Source organism: Ictalurus furcatus, chromosome 6 (assembly GCF_023375685.1).
Source record: "Ictalurus furcatus strain D&B chromosome 6, Billie_1.0, whole genome shotgun sequence".
In the NCBI taxonomy this organism is placed as follows: Eukaryota; Metazoa; Chordata; class Actinopteri; order Siluriformes; family Ictaluridae; genus Ictalurus; species Ictalurus furcatus.
Window position 1 is genome coordinate 32,831,511 of NC_071260.1, and position 17,216 is coordinate 32,848,726.

General features: G+C 39.7%; 1 protein-coding gene across 1 annotated transcript in view; it reads right to left on the reverse strand.

Moving 5' to 3' along the window:
* The window catches only part of clybl (citrate lyase beta like), a 71,624-nt gene extending 66,044 nt beyond the window's left edge, over positions 1-5,580 (reverse strand). The window contains exon 1 of the mRNA XM_053627726.1: positions 5,509-5,580. Within this exon, the coding sequence (XP_053483701.1) occupies positions 5,509-5,552 (44 nt within the window). The 5' untranslated portion in view covers positions 5,553-5,580. The remainder of the gene's footprint in view (positions 1-5,508) is intronic.
* Between the last annotated feature and the right edge of the window lie 11,636 nt (positions 5,581-17,216).

Here is a 17,216-nt window from a genome sequence, read left to right on the forward strand (position 1 = left end):
ATTTATGCCCAATGCCTCTCCAAAACGGCTTCCTATTTCCCTTTGCACAGTTGCTTTTAATTGTAGAAGTTATAGTAGCACATTACATTTCAAGGTTTTATAACCTGTGCTATTAAGCCTTGGCAGGCCTCAAAAAAGGAAGCCGCCCATTAACTTATAGGGTCTAGGCCTTGGCGGTGTAATTGAAAAGCTCTAGGCCACTTTCATCACTTGTCGACTTCATAGCGCCAGTCAATGTTTCCTTTCGGACGCTGCGGCATCTTTGACAAGTGGGTGTTGGTGACATAACACAGCGTGCTGCCATGCCAGCGGCGACTTGTTTTACATAAACCATGCACGCTTACACTGCCTGGAACAGAGCGCAGCCTGAGCACTTAGCCTGGTGCGCAAACTCCTGATACGCTTTACCTTACATTATCTGCAGGGAAACACAAGTCATCAGACACACGGTAAACTGACCAGCTTCAGTTATTTATTTTTTAAATTGGGAAAAAAAAAAACGTTCGTTCATTAGTTCACGTGCTCCCTCAGAAAGAGCAAACGGTTCCGTCGTCCAGACACGAAATGAGGAAACGGTGGCTTTAATTAATCGAGCTAAACACATCCTCATGGCAGCGCCCGAGAGAACCTCAGGCACTAAAACTGTCACTGTACGCACCTTGTGCTCACACGCGAGCTGCAAATATGACGATGCCTGGCATGACAGTCACATCACACACTGTAGATGAGCTCTGCCATCAGAACAGCGCCTCTGGAAATTCATCTGCTTTGAATTTAAGCCACCTGGCACCATGTTCCGATGACCAATAGGGACAGATTACTAGGACCTTAAACGATGCCTTCTTTGTAATTGACATTTAAACTGTTTGAAGTTCCTTGTTAAAGTCTCTGAAGACGAATCAGGTGCAGATGGAAGCTTCCCATCCTAATAAAGTACAGTACTGGCTAATTGAGGTGGGGACATTTTAACCCGACCTAAAACAACAAGCCTGAACTACCACTACCACAACTCCAACTCTCTCTCTCTCTCTCTCTCTCTCTCTCTCTCTCTCTCTCTCTCTCATTCTTCAAATGTTTCTATCAATTCATCTATTTTGTGTCAAAGCACATGCTGTAAAAAATAAAAATTCTCGGGAACACAGAGATGGGGAACGGGGTTAAACACTGCCAAAATTAATGAGGCTTTGTCAACATTTCTGAGAGATTCATAATGCAAGTTGTGTAGATTTAAAATAAATAAATAAATAATCCCCAGTGCTACCATCCGTTAGTTCATAATTAAACATCTCACATGCAGACACGTCAGTGCTTTATGAGGAAGTGTAGTCTACCTAGTCTAAAATTAAATTTCACAGTATTAAGATATAGTCCCTTGCCCATTCCCTGCCTCCTAATTTAACACTGTTGGATGTAAGATTTGGGAATTTCACTCTCACTGGCAGAAAACTGATATTTCAAGCTACTTGGAGAAGAACATTTCATAACGTGGGTTGTACCATGTCCCAACACATGGATGTGGACCATGGATCTGCACCTCCAAAACCACCGTTAACCATTTGCATATCTGCAGTATTATTATAAAAGGATTTAAAAAAAAAAAAAAAAAAAAAAAAAAAAAAACACAACAACAACAACAACAAAAAAAAAACCCTTATGTGCATATGGATGTGACAGTCACAGTCACCGAGGACCAGGTGAAGAGTAAAATATCTCTCAGCACGTCGCTGCGTAGGCTCGCGTCTATCTGTGTAGGAGGTGGCTCCGTGCGTCTCAGGCACGGACGGATGCGGACTCGCCCGTTAACTCTAGTGCAGAGAACAAAGCTTTCACCCGTCACCACTGGTCACTTTCAACGTCTGGATTTTTCCTGATCTTAGTATTCTCGGTGTATTTTATTATCAGTAGTAATATTTATACAAAAAAAAAAAAAAAAAAGACTCCATAATCCAAGTAAGAACCTGGCAAGCCACTGCATGACAACCGAGTCCTGCTTGTGGAAAATCCAGCACATTTCCACCACTGAGGATCGGTTTTTAAAAAACAGGTATTCCATACAACTTCAATTCTCATTATCTGACATTCCAGCCCAATAAAATGGCAGCATTAGAGCTGATTTTTCTTTTTAAAAACCACATTATGTACCGCATTCTGGACATCATTCACAAATAAAGAACCTTCAGTACAAATTTTAGGTTTTCAATCAAAACATCTACTCTTCTGGCCCATAGCAACCAGCGCTGCACAATGTCTAATTTGTTAATTGCTAAGAAAGTTTTTGAAAAAAAGATCACAGTGGGCTGAAATTTGTTATAAAGCTAAGATATTATTATTATTATTATTGTTATTATTATTATTATTATTATTATTATTATTTAGTTATTTGCTCAGGAGCATCCCAACCAATGTAAGGCATTCGAGATGAATATTTCTGTGGGTGTTTTGATTAAATAAATAAATAAATAAATAAATAAATAAATCATCAATACCAGACAAACAATTCCAGTAAAAATGCAAGCCAGTCTTTCACAGAGTCCCATCAAGGGTTCATCAACGCATAGCGTTCTGTTAGAAACTTTACTAGAATCATGACCTTATGTTTAGGGCCTATATTGTGTTTTAGAGCTCAAAATAAATACTGTTAGTCTCCAGGATAACGTTTATAAACAGCCAATAGAGAAATCCAGTACAGCATTCAGTTTGAAAGTTTTAAGTGTAATATAATGTCCAGACTTACTAATGGTGATTGTAGTTAGGAGCTAGAGCGTACTTTGACTGCATGTCTGCATGCAAACCTGTCATTTTCTATATATTGTGTAAACATGCACAGATAAATAAGCCACAGCAAAATAAGCATTTTTGGTCGCAATAATAACAAAAAAAACCTCCACGAAATCCTGTACGGACTGGCTAACATTGGCATTGAAGAACTTTCCATAACAAACGTTCCAACACTGGCCCAACGTTGGTAAAAGTGGATTTAAAGGTAGCTGAAGGTCTGTTGGCCCAATGTTAGGTCTGTTGGCCCATTAGACTAAGTTATGTTGGGCCAACGTTAGCACCCAGTGTTGACTCAACAGAATGGCTGACGTTGGCGAGGTGCATTTAAAAGTGGCTGAAAAGCCCATCAGTTTGCTACCTGAGGATTTCTAGCTTTCTACTTGAAACATTTTCTAGACGGAAAGCTCCATGTTGTAGCATGGGATATAGAAGATTTAAAGATTCCCCAAAAGGACAACACAAAGAAACTATTTGGGTGCCCAACAGAACAGTTGGCATTTCAAGTCTCAGACAGTCCAGGTCTGAGTTTAGAAAATAAATATTATATATATTAAATAAATAAATAAATAAATAAATAAATAAATAAAAAAAAGCATGAGCAGCCTAAAAATAGCGAATCAAATTTCCAATTTCCTTAAACAATCATGATATAAAGAACAGCTTTGAGAAAGAGGAGACAATTTCACCAGCACAACTATATTAGTTACAGTAGAGTACAGTTAAATCTAGTTTAAAAGGGACACGTGCGTGTGAGGAGACCTTGCGTTGGTGCCGGTCCTCCCTATATGGAAACACCACAAGTTGCGTAGGGCCCCGAACCACCAGGGGGCCCCCTTGATCTCATATTATTTAAAGTCTGTAAATATTGTTTTATAACATGAAAATATAAATGCAGATTCAGCTTTAGAGGAGTCATGAGGAAATGTCTCTAAAAAAAATAAAATAAAATACATGATTATATTCTAGGACATCATGCGCAGTGCGGCAGGAAATGACATCATCAGCACTCGTTTTGACATACGGCTACGGCTTCCGAACGAAGCTATCCGTCGGGAGCAGAAAAAAGAGAGAAAATGCGCCAGGAACGTGAAGCAAAAGAGCAAGAACTTAAACATATGTATTTTTTGTAATATTTAAAATTCTGATTTAGTCTTAATAAACCACGCAATTAATTAATTAAAAACAATACTCCAGTCAGTCCAGATCAACAGATTCAATAGTCGTCCACTGTGTTTCGTTAGAAATGCCCCATGATGAAATGCAATTTTCAGTTTGTTTAGGTAGACTGTTCAGCAAAGAAAGCTGTCGTATGACTCCTGTCAGTGCCTTAAAGTGCACCTATTATCGTTTTGAAACGTGCCTAATGTTGTTAAAGATACAATAGCACCCAAAGTGTAAAAAAAAAAAAAAAAAATCTTTAACGTGCTCATAATTTAAACTGCAGCATTACCATCCCCCACCAGGGTCATAAATGACTTGTTAAATGATCCGTCCTCCTCCTTTCAGAGAGCATACTCTGCTCTGATTGGTCAGACATCCCAGTCTGTTGTCATTGGTCTGTCACCATCAGCGTGTGTCAAAAAGGAAACGCCCACGACCGTAACGAGTTTCAGCTCCGTCTGTCAGTGAGCAGCCGATGAAGACCAGAGGCGGGGCTTTTTGTTACAAACCTACGTAGGTTAGTACAGGAAGTAAAGTCTGGAATCACTAACGACTCGACTCAGCTGTTCAGAATCGATTCCTTCTTTTGGGAGTCAATAACTCCGTTTGTCCTGCGCTTTGATTTTGTAAACTTTGCAGATGTTTTTACATTCACACACAGCTTCATATATAACACACTACATGAAAGGGAATATTTGAAAAGAAAAGAAAAAAAAACATAATAGGTGCACTTTAAAAACAAACAATGCCCATTATTCTAAAGTTTGCATATTTAGAGAATTATTGACGTATTGAAATAAACTCACTGTAGGTTGTTTGTTGACGGTCAAACTGCTCTGAATGAACAGATTAAGGGGTGGGGTTCATTTTGGGGTTTTTATGAAGGCACTGACAGGGGGCCCACTGATAAAGTTTTGCTCAGGGCCCCAGAAGTCTAGCACCGGCACTCCCTGGCATGCTGAGAAATTTAAGGGTGTTTCCCTTAAATTTGTCAGTTCTTATATTATTTGTGGGGGATGGCTTGATTTATTTAAATGTGAATGTATTTTAATATACAAGTATGATTAATCTATATATTTTTTTTATTAAAAAAAAGCCAATCACATCCCACAGACAGAGAGAGAGAGAGAGAGAGAGAGAGAGAGAGAGAGAGAGAGAGAGAGAGAGACACAGACAGAGAGACACAGATATTTACCGGAAGGAAAACTGCGGAACTGGCAACTCTGCAGACTGCAAGGGCATTCAACTTGTCCAACCCCCATACACACACACACACACACACACACACACACACAAACTTGCTGCAGCGTATGCCTTTAAGCTGTTTGCACAATCAAGCCTATTTGTGTTGTGAGAGAAATAAATTACAATCACACAAACATCAACCCCAGTGTCATGTCACTGCACTCAGCACTGCACGCGCTAACAACAACGCTAATATGATTGTTTTTTGTAAGCTTTATAACCTCTCTCCTGCGCCTTTCATCCACACGGCAAAAGATATCAAAACAAACACAAATATGTGTCATGGAGAAGGAGTAATAACTAGCGAGGTGTTGTAAAACTTACTGAGTAGACCCCTTCCTGTAAACCCGAGCTATGCAGAGCGCCATATTTCCTCCGTCATGTCACAACACATTTCTATTGGCTGGCGACCGCGCGTGTGACGGCTTGTGATTGGTCGAGGGAGGATGGGCGTGGCGAACAGACCTAGGCTGGGAATTTAAAGTTGGATCACGCACGTGCAGAGTATTTGGAATAATACACAATAATTATGCACTGTTTCTGCTGGTTATTTTTAAATTATTATTATTATTATTATTTCTTTTAATGTTTCACGCAGGGGTCCTGTTGTCTGTGTCAGTGTAGCCTTGCCCTTTCTTCTCTTTTCTTGTCTTTTCTTTAAACCTACTTACTCATCCCAGCTACATTTCCATAAATATCCATTGCATGATGATGCTCGTTGTTATTTGTATGAGCAAGCGTGACAGGAAAATAAGAGCAGGGAGAGCAGTGACTGAGCACCCCAGGAGCTCTGCACAGCAGAGGCGGATTACTACTACTACCGTCAGCCAGGTCCATGTGTGGCTCACAAATGACACGCAATATTTGGCATGATTAAGTCAGCAGGAGATTCTCTCCAAATGTCAGGATTCAAGAAGCAGTTCCCGGATGTGTGTTAGCTGTGGGCACAGAGCGTTGCACGAAATCTGCAAGCTCCACAAGAGTGCCATGCAGAAAGAAATAACCCATCAGTGTGTGAATAGGCTAATCATCAAATGCTGGAGCCTCTTTCAAAGTAGTCCCTGCTTTAATATATATATATATATATATATATATATATATATATATATATATATATAATAGAAACCCTCATAGAATTTTATAATGTTTTAACTGGTTGTAATGGGAATTGTATTGGTTTTTAATGGAAACTGTAATGGTTCTGCTGTGGTTCTCTATTGGTAATTTGTTGCCTTCTATTGGTGGCTTGTTATGTCTAGTGGATACCATTAAGGACCAATAAAACACTTTGATAATGGTTTTAATGGTTAACAGCTGATGGTTTGTAAGGGTATTTAGGGAGGTTGTGGGTCAGGTGGTAGGGTCGGAGGTTCGATTCCCAGCCCACGTGACTCCACATGCCGAAGTGTCCTTGGGCAAGACACCGAACGCCAAGTTGCTTCCGATGGCAAGCTAGTATCTTGCATGGCAGCTCTGCTCCCGTTGGTGTTTGAGGTTATAAAAGCGCTAATACGTGCAGCCCATTTACTATATTTGTAGTGAATTTCTGTGATGGTTTCTATTTTTGGTTAGTATTTTCAGCAGGGATTGTATACAGAATTTTTTTCAATTCAGAAAATAATGTTTTGTTCTATATAGCTCCGTGCGTCAGTCCAGAATTAAAGCTGTGCTATGTTGTAAGAGTGTAAACCAGTATGCTGTTCCTGTGTGCATCAGTACTAACTAATGTACATGCGACAGTCTTGGGTACCGACTATTCATCCGGTGAAATCGGTATATTTTCCAATTGGTTCCAAATGCATGAAAATGTGTGAGCAGCTGTGAGAGGAGTAGGCTCAAACCAAACCTGCTGTGCACCTCTGCTGCTAACATGAGCACAGTGACTCTTCAACTACATCAACCTCATTCTGCACATGGTAGAAAACGCATAACTGCATGGCTTCGCAAATGGTGGCCGTATGTCGGTAGACGTTTCTTTCATTTGAACGTTTCTGACCACCTTTCCTCGTCGTATACGGTAATATGTAATAATAATAGCAATAGCAATTTCTTGCAGCATATTGAGTGGAATATGGGTTTAGGTCCATGTGATCCCATAGAGACTTCCTGGTAGATGCAAAATAAATGAAATGCGTTATAGTTTGAAAATTCCCCTCATTGGTTACTTGGAAACTACCTTTGTTCCCTGCCTTCATTATACACGACTGTTGTCCACTAATCCCGTTTTGATAACATTTGGCACACTTTCTTTGGATCACAGCAAGATACTCAACTTCTATTCTGGTCTCCCCTAGGAACCACTGAGCCCCCAAAAGCAGCTTGGGTTTGGTTCAGCCAAAGAGGGGTGCATGGCATATGAGGCAAGTTAATCAATATTGCACACAGTGGTTCAAGACCCAAGCAATTTCCCTCACTTTAGAGAAATCGGTATACCTGCTGTATTCCTTTGATGCCAGCCTAAAGCATGGAAAGCACCTAATGATCTTTTCCAAAAGCTAATGTTGATTTTTTTTTTTTTTTTATATATATAAGAATACATGTCTTGCCTCTCCGTCTCTCCTTTGTCCTCCATAGCACTCCCTGATATAAATGGACAATGCATCACCAGGGTTTGATGTCTCTGATGTCTGGGTTCATTAAAAATCTTGAAATAGTGCCAGGATTGAGGTCTGGAGATTTAGGAGTGACAAAATTTATGGATGGCAAGTCACCACCCCACTCTGGCATTTCTAATAAACAAACGGTTTCTCTTTCCAATTTAAATTTCTCATTATACTGTGACTTTTGGAAAATGTGTTTTGATTTATATTGAATATTTTATCTGTAAAACTGTATAATTGATTAGATTTACTTGGCTCTGATATTCAACTATGATCTCTCCCAAAACAAAGAAAGAGAGACTCAGACAGAGACAAAGAGAGAGAGAGAGATCTGAAAAAAATCGAGTCGCTCAAAAGTTTTCATCTCGCTTCCTTGAAAGCTCTTTTTATTCTCCCCTGACCGTAAACAAATATACTTCATAGCTATCTCACGACAACATTAAACGCTTCCTGTCAGATTTGCTGAGGAAAAATGTTTCTTAAAGTATAGCATTTTTAAAAAGGTTTAATATTATGGTGAAATATTTGTCAGTATCTTTCAACAATATTATATATAATTTTTTTTTTTTAAACAATATGTATAATATTATATATCATATATATAAATACAATTTATATCGTATATATATACAGCATGATATAATAATTATAATGATAAATAACGAGAATGAATTTTTATTTGTATTAAAGCAGTATAATTTGACATAGAAATTCTGGAGATAATGGGAGCACGTGAGCAATAAGGGTGTTGAGCGTATCTGTTTTTTAATGAGTTATCTCCCATATCATCCTTGATATATAAACTACACAGGGCTGTGCTATATGCTTTAAAAAATAATAACAATAATAATTCTCACTAAGTCACATACGGTCTCAGCTTGTTCTTTAAGAACCACCCGTGCACAAAATTCCTACAAGGTCAACAAAACGTCATGGCTATTTTGAATCGGACGTCACTTATTTATCACGTGTAAAACTACTGTCAGATTCCAAAATGTGATTCTAAAATAGCTCACAAATATACTACATACTTAGCCAAATGAATTCAAATAAAATGCCATAAACGTAGCCTAATAAAAATCTTGTCTAAAATATGTATTTGTACTCAGATATACAGTTATAGTGGGCCTCAAACTGGAGACGAATATTAACCACCAACTAATGATGTGTGTGTTCGTCTAACGAACAGGAAATTAACACATCGAGGCCGCAACATCCCAATCTGAGAGAGTTAAATATTTAATTGTTTCCCCGAAGGAAAGGCGAGTCTCGTGGCAGGCTGGAGAACTTGGGTCTGGAACACCAGCCCGTGTTCACCCGTGTACCTTTACGAATGATATCATTTCAAAATGTTTTTTCACACTTTTCAGCCCAGTGATGTTTTGCCAACTCATTTCCTATGATACCTTGTTACAGATCCAGCTGCGAGTCAGAGGCTTGTCGTGAGGCTTGGAGTGCAGCTCCCTGCTGCTGCTACCCAATGACCTGGAAGCCAATCGGGAATGCCAGAGCCTGCAGCATGTGCTGCACTGACTGAACAGCATGGCACTGTCAAATGCCCTTTTATACAAACTTTCCAGCGCTCCCTGATTTTTACAGATGAGTAAGCACCAGCCAAGTGGACTTTCCGGTTTGTGAATAGTGGGTTTCCCCCTGTTCGTTTCACTGAGTCTTTTTCAAGAAGCATGACGAGCTTTGGTTTGGCCTGAAGGCCAGTGTGCACTGCTGATTATTAGTGGAGGAGGTATGATTGCAGGTGGCAGGATGACAAACAGTTTCAACCCATAGTGACCACATAGTTGTTGTAAGTATAAAACAAGTATCATCTTTAAATTTGCACTAAAATCCGTAATAAGTGTTTTGAAATATATGTGAAATTTTTTAGTACATGTAGTGATGAATGTAGAGGGAGTAGAAATAGCAGTGTGGCTTCCAGAGAAAGTGGACAGTCAGCATTTCAAGAAAAAAGTGCATCTGATGCATTTAATGCATTAATTATATAATTATTGACATACTTATTGATATATTATTCATGCACATAATACAGTATCATATACACTGTTGCATTTAAGTAAAATATATAGAGAGAGAGAGAGAGAAAGAGAGAGATTACAAAAATTGCAAGGCAAAGTACTTTGCTTGTACAGGTAGAGACGTCTTGTTTAAAAAAAATGTTCCTGTTACATTTTTGAAGTTAAGTTTTTAAGAAAGATCTCCTTGATATCTTCACACCTCCAGGCCCACGTTGAATCCTGAGCTCAGGTTACTGTCTGTGACGAGTTTCGTATGTTTTGTTCAGGTGGGTTCTCCATTTTCCTAAAAAAGAAAGAAACAAACAAACAAACAAACATGGCCATAGTTGAGTAGAATAATCTAAAGTTTTTAAAAATATGATCAGCATCAAATGAATACCGTAAAACACTCTAAAAAAAAAAAAAAATCATGTTTATCAGTTAATAAAAGTGTTAATAAAATGTCTTATTATTACTATTAGATGTATCATTTTAGTCTATCATATGGTTGGGTGTGTGTGTGTGTGTAATCATTAACTCTTTCCAGGCCGAAGCTGGAGGAAAATGAACACTGCTGGAGCTGCTGACGAGGAGTGGCAGGTGGTCAGTCAAGTTGCCCCGTATCATAGGAAGTGCTTTCAACGGGAGGAATTTCTTTTGTTTTGTTTTCTTTCTTCTTCTGTTTTTCTGTTGTTTTAATCCCTGAGTTTGGTTGGTTGGCCCTGACTCCTACTTTCTCACTTCATTTAACCAAATTAATGAGCACGTTCAGACCTGCTTAAAAAAACTCCCTCCTGCGGGAGCCTTGTTTACAGCAAACATGTGGTCTGCAGGTTTGAGGTGAACAAACATTTCAATGCACATGTACCTCAACAGCGATGAAAGGAAAGGAAAAGATTATTTCTAGAGACAAAAGCCTTCATGTGCGACACAGAGCAGCACAGCTTCGACACTTGTGGCGCTTGCAGAATAGATACATTCAAAACCCATTTAACTGTAATTTATTTTAAGAAAACACTGTATATATATATATATATATATATATATATATATATATATATATATATATATATATATATATAAAGCATTAAACCGTACATAAATACTTAGAATCTGCGAGGAACCATGTCTATAGCATAGCTGTAAGCGTCAGTGGTGTAACTGTTGATTATGCATCCATCATCCATTTTGTTCAATATTAATGCAATCTCTCTCTCTCTCTCTCTCTCTCTCTCTCTCTCTCTCTCTCTCTCTCTCTCTCTCTCTCTCTCTCCTCTCCCCCCAATTCAAGCTTTCCACCTCATCAAAAAGACAAGGACAATGTGCTGCCTTATTTCAATATGTACCATGTTCATGTGGTCTCTAGGCTGATATGAGTTCATGCATTATTCATATTCAGTTTTGCATAAGCATTTCCCCCATCATCCTTGTCACTTACATGGTCAACATTATGAAATCGGCTTGCCATAAGCATGGCTTCACACAGTGGTCACAACTGGCTAGTTAGTAAGGACACGACTTGTACTGGGGACAAGTACCAAATGCCACTCCAGTGACCCGTAAATTTTGAAAACAAGTGAACATTGACAATAAGACAAGTGACAGCAGCATCTGATTATTAATACATTACTTGGACGAAGAAGCTGTGTCTTAACATGTGGCTGATTATTGACCACTGGGACCCATAAACTGGCCAAAAAGAAATAAATATGCAAATAAATTTACAGTTTAAAAAAGCCATATGAAAACAAATAATAGGACCAGCAGGGTTTTCTCTTATTTCTTATATATGTGTCAAATACGTAGGGACCATGGATGTTAATGTAATGTTAAAATGCATATATTGAGTCGAATATGCAGCCAAAGCTAAATACATATATATATAAAAAACTAAATAAATAAGTTAAAATCATCCTTTTGTAATAGGCAAATTACCAAAACCTCCCATGGGAGAATGTGTTTTGTATCACTGCAGAAACAAATCGTGATATTTCTTTTTATCTAACTAAAAAGTAGCCTTTCTTTTATAGGTCCAGAACGCAGATGAGGTTCTGTCGCCTCGAGGCAAACAAAGACCAATTCACACCATCTCTAAAGTCATGTCCATTGTATCTATCCATCCATCCATCCAACCGTCCGTCCAGCCAGTAAAATAAAAATAAATAAATAAATAAATACAAATCACATAATTCACACATTAAAGTTCTCAAGGAGCCAAATTTGCTCTTGCCCCTCATCACACCCGAGGTGTTGCCCAGTCCGTAAAGCCTGTTTATGTTAGCACCTTTTTTTAATATAAATATCCTCCCTCCCCGGGCATGAGAACAACTGTCAGTGAAACACTTGTGCCTCATTTTTCACTGCTGAAGCCTGTTCAAAAGGAGCTGGACTGTGACAGGGCGTTAGAATCTACACCAGCACTTAGTATTCTGCCCCTGAGAAAAGTTCAGCAGTTTAGCAGATGGGGTTTAATCCCGTGTGAGATTTTCCCTCCATAAAAATAAATAAATAAATAAATACTACTGTCTGATACTGAATCAATCTGATGTTATTGAAGGAGTATTGTTTTCTTAAATCTGCACTTTATTTCTAAATGGGCTTTTATTTCTGCGGTGCACTAGAACAAGGGTCACATCTATCTATCTATCTATCTATTCATCCATCCATCCATTCATCCATCCATCCATACATTCCTCCATCCATCCATCCATCTATCTATCTATCTATCTATCTATCTATCTATTCATCCATCCATCCATACATTCCTCCATCCATCCATCCATCTATCTATCTATCTATCTGTAGAAAGTGCACCTTCAGTGAGCACATTCAAACAGAAGACTGATGGTTCTTCAGGTGACTGAGATGGTAAAGTAATAAGATTGTCAGAATGAACAGTCTGTCAGGTGTTTTGGTTTTTCCTTTAATTTGTCACCCATTTGTATACAGATATGGTGTATTTCAATTAAGATACGTCTTAGCTTATTTTATGGAGGGTCTGTCTAGACTTTGTGTAATAACAGTAGTAAGATGAGAGCGTAAAACGAATGGTCTGGAGGAGCGTGTTATTTCAGCGTTGAACAGAAGTGTGCAGAGAGCAGGAGCCTTTTCTTTCCTGCCTTTGAGCAATGGAGCAGCAGTAAATAAGCACAAGGACCAGCCATCTCTCTCTCTCTCTCTCTCTCTCTCTCACACACACACACACACACACGTTTGTCATGTTTGACCTACTACTACTACCACTACTACTACTACTACTACTACTACTACTACTACTACTATTAATAATAATAATAACAATAGTAATAATAATTAATCTCAAACCTTTTGTTACACACACACACACACACACACACACACACACATTCTGACACTGATTGGGCTTAATGAGCAGCTCACTGTCACTGTTGATTTCCAGCAGCACTACACTGTTAGAAGACGGCAGCTATGTATAACCTGCGACTCCTCTACCGCTCTCCTGAAAGCGCATGCCACACCAGATGGCAACGTATTTAAAAGTGCTTCATCAATTTCATTTAATACTTCATAATAAGAAGTTCAATTAAGATTTGGGAAGTACAGGAACATTATTTCTTTCATTCATGGGTGCCCAAACATGTTGCAACTGTATCGTTCAATGTATGTCTTTATGTGATATTCTTATTTATGTCTTTATGTGATATTCTTGATATCAGTGTCATGGATATGTGATTCAGAACAAAAATCACTGTCTCCAAATGGCACCTATATAAACTAAAGGTGGGGGAGTGCCATTCACATTCACATTCCGGTCTAATCTTTTTGTATTATGCCAGAATGAAATCATAATTTTGATGCTTGGATGATGTGTAATATATAGTGTATCATTGAGAATGAAATATCTATGTATAATTAAATATCTCACTACATTACTTCATATCTAATTTTGTTGCAAGCCTACTACAGTTACTTCTACTGAGTCAATGTTTTGAATTTAGAAAAGAAAAGAAAAAAAGTTGAATCCATAAAAACGGAATCCATGAAATATTTATATGTTAGTCATGGCAATAATGACCAAGATTACAAAGTGCTAAAAACGTGGAGATGAATCATAGATAGAGGAAATCACCCAGTCGTGACCGAGCCTGAGCCCATTCACTCCTGCAACAGATCAGTGACCTCACCTCACCTCACCTCACCCTGAAAGAAATCCTCAGCTTTACATTTCCCAAGCCTGGGAAAGTCTTCAAACATTTATTTTACTTCAATCATAGAAATTTTACTTCATTCTTTACACAAGGTATGGACGGTCATGTCGCAGATCTCTTAGGAGACATCTCCAAGGACCAGCCTCCACCCCAAATTCCTCCGGGGCATCCACTTGGAAAATGGCACGAGGGTTTATTAAACATCATTGCAGCCATGGCACCAATTACAGTTAATATACATCAAATGGCTTGAGCAGAGGCCTAGAAACAGCCTGATCACTCTGATAATACCAACTGTCAGTCTGTTAGCTGCTGAGCAGTGCTGCTCAAATAATTAGTCCACGCGCTGTGAAGGAAACAATATGAAAGTAGCCAAAATGACATCTAAAATATGAGCTCTGGCTCAGATGAAGTGAAAACCAGTATAGTCATACGAGCCAAGGGAAATGGAAATGTCTTCAGACATGAACCAGGACACAGGGACAGGCGGCGTTGTTTAACAATACGTGTAGTGGTGTAGGAGGAACAACTCCAAGCTGCGGATCCAAAACACTGAGAATGTTCAGTCTCGGTTTGTTAAGGTCTGTGTCTAATGGGAATCAAAGTGAATCCTCAAATAACTACTTTTAACTGCGTAACTAGTCTTTTTTCTATTGTCCTGTTTCATAAGAATGATTATTATTATTCTAGGAAATTATGTTCTCTGAGAACAAAACAGCATTACTGCAAATTACTACCAAACTAGCAAGTTCATAGAGTTTATATGGACATGGATGACAATAAGTTATTTATTTTAATTTAAAAAGTCTTTCTTTCTTTCTTACAATCAATATTTCTATCTTTAATATTTTACCTTCACATTAGCACATATACGCAGATCAGCCATAACATTAAAACCACCTGCCTAATACTGTGTAGGTCCCACTTGCGCCACCCAAACCCCTCTGACCCGTCGAGGCATGGACTCCACAAGACCTCTGAAGGTGTGCTGTGGTATCTGGCACCAAGATGTTAGCAGCAGATCTTTTAAATCCTGTAAGTTGTGAGGTGGGGACTACACGGAACGATGATTGCAGTGTGGCAGGGTGCAGTATCCTGCTGAAAGAGACCACTGTGATTAGGGAATACCGTTACCATGAAGTGATGTACTTGGTCTGCAACAATGTTTAGGTAGGCGGTACGTGTCAAAGTAACATCCACATAAATGGCAGAACTCAAGGTTTCCCAGGAGAACATTGCCCAGAGCATCACTCTGCCTCCACCGGCTTGCCTTCTTCCCATAGTGCATTCTGGTGCCGTCTCTTCTCCAGGTAAGTGACCCGGAGACACACACGCACTCGGCCGTCAACGTGATGTAAAAGAAAACATGATTCATCAGACTAGGCCACCTTCTTCCATTGCTCCACGGTACAGTTCTGATGCTCACGTGCCCAGTGTAGGCTCTTTCGGTGATGGACAGGGGTCAGCATGGGCGCTCTGACCGGTCTGCGGCTACGCAGCCCAGTACACAGCAAACTGCGATCCACTGTGTGTTCTGACACCGTTCTATCAGAGCCAGCATGAAAGAAATGTGTTCTACAGTAGATCTTCTGTGAGATCGGACCAGAAGAGCTAGCCTTCAGTTCCCAGGTGTATTAATGAGCCTTGGCCGCCCATGACCCTGTGGCCGGTTTACTGGACCACATTTGGTAGGTACTAACCACTGCATACCAGGAACACCCCACAAGACCTGCTGTATCCGAGAAGCTCTGACCCAGACGTCCAGTCATCACAAGTTGTCCTTTATAAACTTGCTCAAATCCTTACCTTTGCCCATTTGTCCTTCTTCCAACACATCGACTTCGAGAACTGTTCATACATATATCCCACCCCTTGACAGTTGCCATAGTAACGATATAATCATTGTTCTCCATGTGACCTGTCGGTAGTTTTAATGTCATGTCTGATCGGTGTATAGTGTGACTTTATCTTTAGCAAGTGTATGATACTAATCACACATGTATGATCACATGCCTGTGAAAACAGTAAAGGAACCCAAGGAAACCGTACAGATGTTTCCGTTAACATGTCTCAAAAGAGTCGTTTGGATAAGAAAATGAGCACAGGACTCAGTGTTTGGTTTCATCAGTAATAATACTGATTTCACTACTGTCAGTGCGACCCTGGGTTGACTTTTTATTCAGTGGGAGCACGTGAGTAGGTGTAAAAGATGTTACCTGCCCTGATGGATGCTACACATGAACGGTGCGGTTTTTGACACACTTTAAGGTGTGAAGTCACCAGCAGTTCAGGAGGTTTAACTCCACTGTCTCACTCAAGGATTAGACACAAAGAGCGGATAAATGTGCTACAACTGTACAAGTCAGCTATGATTCCCTGTCACGTCTTTATTGGAAACCGTATTTTTTCAAAGTCAACCCAGTTTTGTCTGTAGTCACATATTTTAACAACTGACATACAGTAAGTAAGGTGAAAAAGCGTTGTATGTAAAAATGCTTCTCTCTCTCTCTCTCTCTCTCTCTCTCTCTCTCTCTCACACACACACACACACACACACACACCATGGCAGACAATCAGGGCGCAGCTCGTCTGTGTGAAGCCAGCTGGCTGCGGGGTCCCCGGGAGCTGAGTACTTCTCCCCCACTGAGTGCAATTGAGAATCCAGATCTGGTTTAACTCTTCACACAGCCCACAGCCAGTGTCAATCTATAGCACTACGACGCTATCGGCTACAATAATGCCGTGTCTATAGACTCACACACACATACACAAACATGGACAAACACATACGGCGCCATTGAAAATCTCAGCCTCTTCTTGTAGCCATATCTATTCATACACCCCCAAAACACCATCAAAAAACCAGTCTCATTCTTTGTGCCATCCACACACCTATAGCCGCATTCACCCACTCGGGGCATCCTGTCCCTGAAAAGCACTGCAGGTGCCAGTGTCTGTTTGGGTGCAGTAATTATAGTGGTAAATCTGACAAGCAGAGAAATGTGCACAGGGTGTGTTCACGCAAGTGGATCTGACTGAAATGGTTAAAGATGGCTGTCCGGAGAGCAACGTGTAATTGGTGATGATGGGAACGGACACAAGCCACATGAGGCCAACGACAAAGAACTGCCATCGCCACCAACAAAGAGCCAGCAGGAGGCCTGGCCATATGCGCCGGGGCAGGGCAGCTTCAAAGGCAACCGGAGTCTCACTACTCTCTATTTCACACCCAG